Source organism: Petaurus breviceps, unplaced genomic scaffold (assembly GCF_028583685.1).
Source record: "Petaurus breviceps papuanus isolate PSGF00001 unplaced genomic scaffold, PetGlider_PUasm1.0 520, whole genome shotgun sequence".
Classification (NCBI taxonomy): domain Eukaryota; kingdom Metazoa; phylum Chordata; class Mammalia; order Diprotodontia; family Petauridae; genus Petaurus; species Petaurus breviceps.
This window is the reverse complement of record NW_027186354.1, coordinates 569,838-583,280: the sequence shown is the minus strand read 5'-3', so window position 1 is coordinate 583,280 and position 13,443 is coordinate 569,838. Positions and strand designations below refer to the sequence as shown.

The 13,443-nt window shown below is 40.8% G+C and overlaps 1 protein-coding gene across 1 annotated transcript in view; it reads right to left on the bottom strand.

The window, feature by feature from the left end:
- Positions 1-13,443, bottom strand: part of DNAI1 (dynein axonemal intermediate chain 1) — a 265,252-nt gene that overhangs the window by 140,408 nt on the left and 111,401 nt on the right. Inside the window, exon 11 of the mRNA XM_069101915.1 lies at positions 269-386. Coding sequence (XP_068958016.1) covers positions 269-386 — 118 coding nt within the window. The remainder of the gene's footprint in view (positions 1-268; positions 387-13,443) is intronic.

Here is a 13,443-nt window from a genome sequence, read left to right as displayed (position 1 = left end):
CCTTGCAGCTCCAACCACATTACTCCAGGAAAGAGGTTAAAATAAGCTGCATGTAAGATAATAACTATCCTCATTTGTTCCCCTTTATTTGCATTATTTTACTAGTTGGAAAGCTGTGATTGCACAAAGACAAATGTCCAACACATACTTCCATGCCTGGACTATTCTCTATGGTAACGTGGGACTGTCATTTCCTACCTACCTAGGTTTAAAGAAATAAGCATTTTTGCAGCACAGCACACTTTGAAGGTGCAACAAAAATACTTACCAGCAGAGGGCAGTCACGGCCAGGCGCTTTGCCTTATCATACTGGAACTTCCAAAGAGGAAGCAAGGTGCCCTCCTGGTCCCGATACTCATCAGCTGCATCTTCATAATACTTAAAATCTAAAAAAAAAAAAAAAGTTAAACCCATAAGACTCATCTGTTTTTTTTCTGGGAAATCTAACCACAGATAAATCACACAGACAAAGGTCACTTAGGCCTTTCAGCGATCAAGTTGGAAAGGTTAGGGAGGCACCAAACTGTTAGGGCTTTTGTGGTCTATATCTAGAGGCAGTGGGAGCCACTGACTATTTCTGAGCAGAAGAGTAGAATGACAATGTTTACGTGTGAGCACGCCAGCAGGCAGTGTGAAGGATGGACTGGGCAGGGGAGAGAACAGGAAGACCTCTTAGGAGATGGAGAAATTGACTTGTGAGAGCCAAGGAGTAAAAGCTTAGGTTTCAAAGTAAGAATCATCCTGGAAGATCTGGGCAGGCTTAATGACCTCGCACAAGTCATCTCATGGAGAGGAAAAGGTTGGGCTAGATTGTCACTTTCCAAACCAATTTGTCCGCAAAAGATATTTGGTAATAAAACATCGTGATGAAATCTATAAATGTTAGTCTGGCAAATAGGGTCTGGGTATATGGAATATCCCTTAGCTTAGACAAAGGGGGCTTTGGAATATTTCAAAGAAATTAAGTCTGTTTTCAACCCCCCAAAGTTGCCAAGCAAGGATCAAATATATAATGTATATGGGCAATTTCAAATTTAATATTTTAGGTGAAGATATCACTAGCATTAGCATTTTCTCATGGAATTCTATTTAATTGCTTGGAATACCTTGGCAACATATAGGAGAATATAGTCTGGGAAATGGTAGGTTGGATGATTTCAAAAGATACTTCAAATTCTAAAATTTTATCATGCTATGATTAATATTTTAACAGAAAATTGTTTTAACCTTTGAATGATTTTTAAAGATTAGTTACATTGTATGATCTTTTATTATACTTCAGAGCCATCTTTTTCACTATAGGAGTATCTGATGTTATAATTACAATTGGTGGTAAAGTAGTATTCACTATATGTAAACTTACTTTATGGGCAAATTTTTTGCTAACATGTCTGCTCCATGGATTGTGGACTATCTATATTGATTTGGAAATCCACAAATGAAACCTGAGGTCATAGTTTTCAAAGAGATCCTTGGATAAATGAAATGGTCCTCCTTACACCTGGACATCTAGGGATGTTTCTACTGAACAAGGAATCCCAGTGCCTCACCAACTGGTTAATAAGGCAGGGAAAAACATCTTCTTTCTGTCTTTTCCCAAATTCTCTCCCCCTCACAAAATCACTGGGGTAAATCCAGTTTGACCACGATTTGGCCAAAGTCAGAGAATAACAAAAGGAGAAATAGCCTAACATTTGTCTAAGAAGACAAGTGTCTGGAAGACGTGACTCCCCTGAGGAAGACATGGGTACTCTGGATAGGAGTTCAGAAGCTTGAGAATGGTGATACTGGGAGTTGGAGAAAGAGGAATGTGAAAGATCTTAGGGCTTTGAGAGTAATTTATGAGGTCTGAAAGAGATAATGATCCTAATTAAAACCATTTACATTTTATACATAGAAATGTATGTGACATATAATGCTTAAAGTGCTTTGCATATTTGATCTTCATAACAATCTCATAAAGTAGATGGCATAAGTATTATTATCTCCATCTTATAACTAAGGACCTACCTAAAGCTCAGAAAAGGTAAGTATGTGGCCCAAGGCTACACAACCACAGAGCTGGGATTACAATTATCAGGTTTGCTGTTCTAAATTGGGCTCTTTCCACAAATACCATGTTGATGAGAATGGTTTGCAGTGGAAGACAAAAAAAAGAAGGCACTGCAGTTCAGGGATTTGTTGGGCAGAGTTCAAGAATGTTGGCAAAGCAGGGCTCAAGCAGCTGAGTTTTACCATGAAACTTAAGGGTCATTTGCTACTCAGCCAGAAAGGAAGGAATCAAGCATTCAAATATGTCAGGTACTATGTTAAGTACCAGTGGCACAAATACAAGCAAAGAAAGACAGTCCCTGCCCTCAAGGAGCTTACGTCCTATGAAAGCGCTTCCTTAGAACCAATAGATCTAAGAAAAGGGCTGTATAACACAGTGGTACAAGGATTGGGTTTGGAGTCAGAAGGCCTACGTTCAAGGTCCAGCTCTGCCATTAGCTTATTGAGTGGCTTTGGGGAAATCATCTATCAAATCAGGTCACTAAAGCAGATGACATCTAAGGGCCTCTACCATGATCTTAAGAAATAACTTGAGGAGGAAATATAGATGAGATAGCCTAAGGACTCAAGGGAGAGGCTGATAAGAAGGGTTGGCTGATATGGGGGTGAAATGGGGAAGTCCCAGAAGAGATCCTAGCAATGTATTCAACCACAATAATTTAGCAAATATTTATAACATAACTATCATATGCTAGGCCTGGCTGGGGGAGATAGAAAAGTTTAGATAAGACATGGTCCTTGCTCTCCTAGAGCTTTGCAGTATAACTACAGTATAAAATAATTAAAATACATAATACATGATAATTAGGAAGGGGTATAAAACGCCCTTCACATGACGTCCAATGGGTAAAAACTATTTTAATGGGGACCAAGGAAGATAACATTTGAGTCAGGCTTTTAAGGACAGGCAGAAACTTGAAAGGTGAAAAGAGGTAGGGAAGACATTTCGAACATTGGGAACTCTAACAACAAGGGCCTGAGGTGGAAAGGCACAGGGTGTTGGGGGGGAGGGGGAGGCGTCACAGATAGCAGTCCACTTTACCAGGACATAGAGTATTTTTAGGAGATCAGTCTAGAAAGGCTACAGAAGCATCAGACTATGAAGGTTCTTGTGAATACCAGGCAAAAGGGTCTGGATGTTATTCCAAAGGCAACAGGAACAATTTCTGAGCAGGAGTAATATGACAATCTCTATGAATGAGTGAGATTAAGCTAGCAGGTAGTGTGAAAGATGGATCGGGGCAGAGGAGAGAAAAGATGTAGGAAGTAACCTGAGGCTGTGCCCTCTATAACTGATTTTATTTTTATTCATTCTGCATCTCCCAGATTCCCTCAAGCTGTAATAATAATAATTGGTGATTATGTCTTGCTTTAACAGCAAGGGTCAGGAAAGGGGACACCACAGAGCAGAGGCCTTAATTTCCAAATCAAAGTGTCTGGATCACCTCTCCTCCCCTGATCCGGTCCCTAGAAGACAGCAGCAGAGAGTTAGTGCAAACAGCCCTGGAACTGTCTGGGTATCTTGGGAGAAGGGCTCCTCATTACTTTTTTTTTTTTAAGTAACTTGCTCAAGGTTACACAGCCAGTTATTTCTGGGTGTGGTGCTGAGTATCTGAGCCTGGATTTGATCCAGGTCATCCTGACACTGGAGCGGGTGCTCTTACTTGCTGAGCCACCTGGCCACCCCTAAGCAATTGGGGTTAAGTAACTTGCTCAAGGTTACATGACCAGGTGTTTCTGGGTGGGTGCTAAGTGTCTGAGCCGGGATTCGATCTCCAGGTCATTCCAACACTGGAGCCGGTGCTCTTACTTGCTGTGCTACCTGGCCTCCCCGCCTCATTACTTCTTAAGAGGGGTGGAGTGGACCGGGCACTAGGAAGTCAGGTGTTAGTGGGACACTGCCCGAATATCAAGAATGTAGCTCCATCCAGTACATTAGTTTCATTTCCACCAAGTGGTAGTGACCTCATTAGTCACTTTATAATTCAATGCCCTTTTGATCTTGCAGATAAGTCTGAATTCTTATTTGCTTTTGTACGTAAGTAAATGTTCTCATCTCATAATCTGTCCCTCTAAACTTAACACGATGATTTCTCAAAGATGATTAATTTTAGCTTAGTGATTATATTTGCAAGTTCTTTCATTGCTCTAGGATAATAATAACAATATTAATGACAATAATTACTCTAAGTCTAGAGACCTGAACCCATTCAAGAGAACTCCATGTTCTCTTTCTGCCTCCTCATCTATTTTGAGCTTCAATATCCTTTTAACCAAATTTGTTTTAATGATTGTAGTCTAAAGATCACTCTCTTTGACAGAGAAGATAGAAGCAAAATTGAACCTGAATAGTTATTTGCCTTGTCTCTGTCATCCCTGAACATAGCATCTCCTCTAAGCAGGAGCCCTACTCCCCATTCGCTGTTCTCCAGACATAACTTACGTATCTCCTTTCTTTGTCTTCTGCCTCTTTCGCAAGTCCCCACCCATGATGCACCTCATCCTTCCTGATATTGTTATAAATTCATGCTCCTTTTCAGTATTTATCCTGGGTGAGGTATTCTTCTTTCTAGCAGATATTCTTTTAAAATCTCAGCTCAAAGCTGTGTAGACACATTTGTCTCTTTCTCCCTTTTAGGAGATTTGGCCTAGCTTTTCCTCTGAATATTTAGAAAGCTGTTTTCCTAAAGTCAAGCGTACACACATGTATGATTATGTCCAGTTTTATTAGGCTTTATTATTGTGAAGTCTAAGATGATACAATCACTTTCGTGCAAGGTTCCTATAATTTCCACATCAGCAATCGAGTCTTTTCTGTTGGCTCGAATTAAGCCCAAGCTAGCAGTTTCTCTTACTGTTTCTTCTACCTTCTAAGCAATAAAACTAGCAAAAACACAAGCCAAGAACTCATTAGCTGTTTTGTTTTAAATTGAATGATATTTTTATATCAAATAGTTGAAATTCCCCCATTATTACTGTATTTTGCCTTTGTGTTGGTTTTGTAACATGTATTAGAAAAGTATCACTCGGAAAAATGCTAACCACCTCCAGAGAGAGAACTGGTGAACTGAATGAGGGCAAACTGAGGCATATTTTCTTTTACTTTTGTAGCGGCAAGTACCCCAAGCGTCCTCAGCGTTTGCTGCCAGCACAGGTTCTTGGATCTGCTTTGTTAAAGGAAAGCAACTCAAAATGGGTTAACAAGCTTACTTTAATCAGTCAGACATATATCGTTTACCTTGTTCAGGGGAAAAAGGTCAGCACCCCAAACTTCAAAATATACAGACAGAATTATCAAGACATTAACAGATCAAGTAGACAGCTTTCCAAACTGTCCAACCATTACATCCATACCCAGTCAACATCTGGGTTTCCACATCTGGGTTTTTCAAAGGGGGGGGGGCCTGAGGACAACAGCTTCCCAGAATCCACATCAAATCACAGAACACTTCTCAAAGTGAGCCCCCAAAACAAAGCTACACATCAGGGCTTATATAGCCTTCTCCTGGCTCAGAGAATGTAACAACCTTTTGGACCCACTGGCCAATCAAGAAGTATCTACTGAAAAACAAGCCTCCCACCCCAGGCTTCAGGTGCACTTTAGCCTAGGGGAAGGGAAGATCTTCCAAATTTGCATTCCCATTACAACTTTCTTTTTCTTTTGCATCATGGTTGATGGAGAAATGTGTTTTTCATGACTTCATATCTATAATGCGTATCATATTTCTTGCCTTCTAAATAGGAGGGGGATAGGCAGGAGAGAGGGAGAGAAACTGGAACTGAAAATTTTTAAAAGTTAAATAAAAATAAAATTTAACAATTATTAAATATATAAGTACTTTAATTTATTAGTATATTCTAATGAATAGTAAAGTCACTTCCAGGTGTCACCTTTAGAGTCATTCCCATAGACTCACTCCACCTCCAAGTAGAGAAAGTACTTGGAGAAAGAACTGCTTCTAGAAAACCTGCCCCCAAAATTCTCTCAAATAATCATTTTTATAATTATAATTAATTATATTAAAAATGGTTAAACAGTTACATTTTAAAAATAATTCAAGAAATGCATCGCTCATCCTCTATCTGACTGCGTGGTCTGTGTTACACACCTATAAGCATGTACTTTCCAGTGTTTGACAATGTTCTCCCTTTAAGTAGTAGGCACATCTAGTACACACAAGTTCAGCTTAAAAAGATATACTAGGGCATACATCAAATGCATTGAAACTGTTCATTATTTGTCAGCTTATTTGGTTGGTTTATACTCTGTGCCAGGGCCTCTGGACTCAATATGATCATTGGTTCATTTTGACTCTTGTGTCTTTTCTTGTCTCTTTTCTGTCTTTCTTCCTTCCTCAAAAGTGATGCATTTCTTCTTTGATACCTACTCTGGTTTGATATTCACCACAACACCTCACACTGCTGAGGGCTTTTTTTTTTTTTTTTTTTTACCAATTACTGTTCCTTCTTTATCCTTTACTGTTCTCTCCTCTCCCACCTGTCCCCCAATGCACAGCTAGCTGTTCTATAGTGCCCTAGCACTGTCGTGACTATTACTTCTACAAGTGGGTGATCACTTCTCTTTCTCTCATTTTTATACTCATGGAAATGCTCTCCACCATGCTTCTGTCCTAAGGTTCAAGAATTTCCATAACAACAGATAACCCTCTTTGAGATAAAGCACTGTTCCTCTGCCCAGTAGCATAAGCTCCGCTTCTTTGGAGCAAGACATATCCTTCCATTAGAATGTTATAACCATGAGATGAGAGACAAAGAGTTGTACTGGAAAGAACCCTGGAGTTCAAGTCAAGAGACCTAAGTCTCTTGTTATCAGTTGTTACAATATATTCTTTTTTGTTGTTGTTGTTTTGTTTTTTTGAAGGGGGGAATACAGGGCGATTGGGGTTAAGTGACTTGCCCAAGGTCACACAGCTAGTAAGCATTAAGTGTCCGAGGCCAGATTTGAACTTAGGTCCTCCTGACTCCAGGGCTGGTGCTCTATTCACTGCACCACCTAGCCACCCCTGTTACCCTATATTCTTTGTGATACACAGACATCCAAGGTCACAAATATTGCCTCTAAATCTCTTCCCTGTTAATGTCACCTGTGGGTAACTGGGCATGTTCTCCTTAGTATGCCGTTCTACATCACACATGTTATCTTCCATAACATCTGGTTTTGCTGTTTTATCTTCCCATTTTTCTACATTCCCCTTTATTCCAATTCAGAGCCCTCTTAATTAGGCCCTACTAAATGTGTTCTTTCCAACTTTTATGAGACACACTCTGTTCCTTGCCAGTAGTTCATTGTCCTAGCATAAGTCATGGTCCATAAAATCAGACCCTGTTCTTTTATGCCATCTTTACAGCCATTTACTTCCCATATTTTCCTTTCTCTTCCAAAGTCACAAACTTCAAGTGGCAAAAAGAGAGAAAATGTGACCTGTGCCCTCCAGGTCTTTTACTTTCCAGGACTTAAAAGTCAGTAGAGATTCCATTTTCCTGCCGCTGCTGGAGGGACCCCAAATCAGCAGCAGCTGTGGCCGTTTCCAGAATTATCAACACATAGATGCGAAGGACAAAGTGAGAAGTTAGTACAGTCTGGACTTTGGGACCAGTAAGTGGGAGTGCGTGGCTTTTGCTCCTGGGGCGAGAAGCCGCTGAGACACTGGCACAGCCAGCCAGTGCCATGTGGCTGCTTCAACACCTGGCCTGCAGAGTGTAGGGGGACCAAGCACCAGTCTGAGGGGTAATCATTCTTGCTTTCACCTACTTGGATCTGGATTGCAGTCTAGGGTGGAGGTCCTGGGGTGTGTGTCCAGCTTACCAGAGCGTGTGGAGACCTCAGAGATGTTACCCATCTAATACCTCTGGCAACTGAGAAAACCCCAGCGTTTGGGATGAAAGCTCCCCTGTCTAGTGGCAGAGTCCTACTGTGGCAAAAAGCCCAGTGGTCAAGTGACTGAGGGGCAACATGACCAGGCAAAGGAAACAAAGCAGACAGAAGATTCCAACATTACACTCCTATTTTGGAGACAAAAAGGAGCAAAGCATGGAACAGGAAGAAGACAGTAAAGTCAGAACTCCTGCACCAAAAGCTTTAAAGGAAAATACAAGCTTGGTTACAGGCCATAGAGGACCTTAAGAAGCAGATAAGAGAAGTAGAGGAAAAATTGGGAAGAGAAATGAGAACGATGCAAGAAAATTACAAAATGAGAGTCAACAGCCTGACTGAGGAAAATAACACCTTAAAAAATAGACTAACTCAAATGGCAAAAGAGGCTCAAAAAGGCAAAGAGGAGGAGATTCCATTTTCCTTCTGACTTTAACACTTGGCTCTCATACCAATTAAAATAAGTAGGTGTCCCATTAAATAATCCTAAGAGTCATATGTAGAAGCAAGTGAATGTTAGCGAATAACAAGTGAGAAGAGAATCACAATGCCCTGTTTTGGGGTTCAAAGAAAGCAGCTGAGAGTAATCCAGAGATTCAGGATGGCAGTCCAAAGGGAATGGATCTAGAGGCTTCTGAGTTCTAGAGCAACAGGTCCAAAGGCAGAAGAAAAAGAGGGGATCTGCACAAAACAAGTATGGAGGAGAAAGGCTTAATGAACACTACTTGACCAATTCCTAACGAATAGCAGAGTCACTTCCAAGTGCTACCTTTAGAGCCATTCCCATAGACCTCCAACCTCTGTTACATGCCCAAAAGTTCTCTTAAAGAGGAAAGAGACTTCAGCTCCATTTCCCTCTCATTGGCATATTTCCCTCAAACACCCTAATTCCCAGTTCTTCAATGACCTCCTATTACCTATTCCTCTACACTCCCTCATTATATTCAAGGACTTCACAATTTATCTGATTATAATTTTTCTCTTTACATCTCTGCCTATGCCTTACTCCTTTCAAAACTACTCTTTTGTCCTCACTAAGACATGCATTTCTTCTCTTCCTCTCTCAGTTCTAGCTCTGACCATAAGCGCTGCTCTGGCAACATTTTCCTCCTTTCCCAATCTCAACCCTTTGGTGAACCAGATCAACTTTTCACTATCCACTACTCTCCAACCCCACATTCCCTTGCCCTATTGCCAACTGTGCCTTGCCAAACCCCAGCCCTGATTATTCCCTCCAACTGCCTCCTTTGCTCCTACTCACATCCAACCTCAGACACTTACTAGCTGTGTGACCCATGGCAAGTCACGTAACCCTGTTTGCCTCAGTTTCTTCATTTGTAAAATGAGCTACAGAAAAAAAAGGGCAAATCATTTCAGTATCTTTGCCAAGAAAACTCCAGATGGGGTCATGAAGAGTTGGACTCAACTGAAAGTACTGAACTACTACACTTAGACACTGCCAGTCCCTAATTCTATTCCAAATATTATTACCTCTGGGATAAAATATAAACTACAGTTTGACACTGTTAAGCTCTTAACATCCTGGCTCCTAATCTTCACAGTCTTATATTACTTCTCTCAATACGCTATCTAGTTCAGCCCTACTGACCTTTCTCACACACAAAACCCCAGCTCCTGTCTCCATACCTTACACTGGCTGTCCCTAATGCATGGAATGTTCTCCCACCCTAAGCTCTGGCTTCCTTTAATGACTCAGCTCAAGGGCTAACTCCTATAGGAAGCCATTCCTGTTCCTCCCAGCTGACAGTGCTTTCCCTTCTAAGGATACCTTCTGCTTATCTTAAGTTTATCCTGTAAGGGCCAATTTACATATATGCCATCTTCCCTGTTGGGATGTCAGTTCCTTGAGAGCATGGACTCATTTTTCATTTTCTTTGTAATCTCTAGTGCTCATCATAGAGCCTGACACAGTTCTTATTAAATGCTTGTTAATTGATTGATGTCACCTGGGATTCCTTGATCATATTAACAAATTCTTATCTGAGTCAAAAGGCATGGGGTTATATCTGACTTAGAGTAGGATTGGCCGAAGATGATGGAGTTGGGAAGATAGCCCTGATGGGAGAGAAGCAACATGAAAATACTAGGTCAAAGCTTAGAGCGGTGCACCTAGAGGGGTACAAGAAGAGGAGACAAACATCATTGAATCTCAGATGAGATATTCTCAAAGATTGTCTAGGCCAGGGCTTTCTAACTTGGGGTCCATGAGCCTGGTTTTTGTTTTTAAAGTGAATAACTTTATTTTGAGATAATTTATTTTCTTTGTAATTCTATGTATTTTATTTTGTACATTTAAAAATTTTATTCTGAGAAGGGGTAAAGAAGCTTCACTAGACTGTGAAAGGGTCTGTGACACTTAAAAAGATTAAGAATCCCTGATCTAGTATAACCCATGCTTGCACATCTCAAACAAGTGAGTATCTAGCCTCTATTTGAATGCCTATAGAAATGAGAAGCTCACTACCTACTAAGTCCGTTCATTCCACCTATGGATAGATGTAATTCTTAGGAAGATTTTAATATATCTACTCAAAATCTGCCTCTGCAGGATTAATCCATTATTCATAGTTTTGCCCTTTGGGATCAAGAAGAACAAGTCTAATAATCTCCTTTCTACCCGACAACTCTTGAAATACCTGAAAACAGCGAAATATTCTATTCTTCAAGGTAAATATCTTCAGTTCCTGCAAATGATGTTCAAATGATATGGTTTCAAGTCCCCTCACCATACTGGTCTCTCTTCTGGATGTACTCCATACTCATCCATGTCCTTCCTGAAAAGTGGGATTTGGAGCTAACCACAATATTCCTAATGGGGTCTGAATAGGGAAAATTAGCACAGAGCAATCACTTTTCATTTTGGGCACTCATCCTCTATTTATAAAGCATAAAATTACTTTAATCTGTTTGGCTGCCATATCACTCTATTGACTCATATTGGACTTGCATTCTGTAACACCACTTCCCCTCTGCCTCCAGTCTCCCAGGCTTTTTCACATGACCAGTTATCTACTCATAGCTCTCATCCTGTCCTTGTTCAGCTGATTTTTAAAAACTCAAATACACTACTTGCCATTTGAACCTATTAAATTTCATGCTGTTCAATTCTGCCCATTATTTTAGTCTTTTGGCATCTCTTTGGAATTTCATTTTGTCATCCAACCTGTAAGTGATCCTGACTAGTTTTGTGTCATCTCTAAATCTGATAAACAGCACATCTATGCCCTCATCGATGTCACTGGTAAAAAACAAAATGGAAAAACCATTGAGCAGAACAGATGAAATGACAAATTCCTGGGACCTTCCACTATAAACCTACTTCTAAGTTTATACTGATCTCTTAATCACTATTCTTTGGGTCTCATCAGTTCCTGATCAAGCAAATCTTCATTCACACCTTCATACATGTGCAAACATATATCAACTGCCTATTGTGTACAAAGCCCTTTATATAAATGGTTTCATAAGACGAAACTCATAGAGTACAGGAATATTAGCTAGCTGTATGACCACAAGTCTGCCTATGAGATAAAGACCACTTTCAAGGAGTTAACAGATTAGGTGAGGTGGCAAGGAAGACACACACATATATCTATGAATTTAAATAGAGAGAAATAAATGCACAGAACCAAAGCAAGGGGTTATGAGGTGCCTGAGGAGGAAGAGATCATTACCACAGATGGGTGGTGGGGGAAGGAAGGGTTCAGAGAAAGGCTTCATGAGGGGTGGTTAGGTGGTGCAGTGAATAGAGCACCAGCCCTGGAGTCAGGAGGACCTGAGTTCAAATCCAGCCTCAAACACTTAACACAAAAAAAATCTAGCCATGTGACCTTGGGCAATCACTTAACCCCAATTGCCCTCCAAAAAGCAAAAAAAAAAAAGGCTTTATGAAAGAAAAGGTGGCAGCTGAGTTGGGCCTGGAAAGGAATTGGAGACTCCAGCAAAGGAAGATGGTTCCCATTCGTGCAGAAGATTGACCACATGCAGCTGTGTGGGACTAGAGGTTAGTTCATGCTCCTCACAGTCTCTTATACAAGCTATAACAATTCCCACCTTCCTGCCTCACGTGCCCTCACTTTCTTCTCCACTTATATAAACCCTCCCAGTACTTCTCAAGTCTTACTTTCCCTGTAAAGCCTTCGCTGACTACTCCAGTCCCTGGTGATCAAACCCTTCTCTAACCTCCTATAGCATTTACTATCTATAACACAATCCCTGGCACTCACATGTTGTCTTGTACTGTTTTGTGTCACGCATGTTAGTTTCATCTCACTAAAGAAATGGTTGAACTTTGCATATGGTTAAGCTGAATCATAGCTTTTTTTCCCCTCCATTTCCACAGCACAGGGATAGACATTTCAATATACACTTGCTGAGTGGAAGAGACACATTCATTTTTGCTTTCTCTGTCTCTCTCACTTATGAGATATCATACATCAGGGTGTGATAACCTAAGCTCCAGAGTGAGGAGAACCTCAAAAATGCCAAAGGAAAAAGACAAGTTGATTGATTACACAGTGAGGTGCTGGCCTTGAATCATGTCAGAAATCCTGAAGCATGGCTGCCCTTTTAAAATTACCACATTAAGGCAAGGAGGATAATTTCTAGTACTTCTATTTTCTCCTTCATTATAGTTACACATCCTCTAAGAAAAACTTATTCAATTAAATAAAATTAAACTTTAAAGCAATTCGATGTGACTTGTTTTCTTTTAAATGAAGATGGCTCACAGATGCCCATTTTTTCCCCACTGACATTAATTGGGATTTGAGTCCTTCACTGGGGTGATTGCAGTGGCTGGGTTTCAGGAAGTCAGACTGTGAGGATAACTAATTCATTAATAGCTGCTTTTTAATTCTGTAATTCTGAAATGTATTCAAGGTCATTTTTCCAGCCTGAATAATAAAGAAGGGCTCTGTTTGGCTACTTTCCTCGGCAATCTTGTTTTTTTTTTTTTTGCTCTCCCAGGGATGAATGATGAACACCAAGGTATCAAGGGGGCGGCCACAGTTGTGAAAAAATAATGAGCAATCTGCTAACTGAGGGGAGCGTAATCAGTAACTGAGGAGCTGCTGAATATGGAAAGGTTGATAATAGTCTACAGAGAGAAGTATACCACAAACTCCTCAGTCTGGGGGCTCATGTCACGTCATGTCACGTCCCAGCCGCTCTGATCCCTTATTAGCTCTGAGTCCTGGCTTTAGTGCAAGAGTTCTCAACCTGAGGTCTGTGAACTGGCTTTGTTTTTTGTGTAAGGAGTCCAGGACACACACACACACACACACACACACACACACCATTAAGAACTCCCGGTGAAGTGCCCAATGGACCACATGCTCCCTCATACCTGGCCGGGGAGGGCAGGGCAGGGACACAGCCTTGCCTCCTCAGGATTACTGACTGGCTTCCCCAGAGATCAGAGTGGCCAAGACCTCACATAATAACAACCAGGGCAACTGAATGAAAAACACGGACTG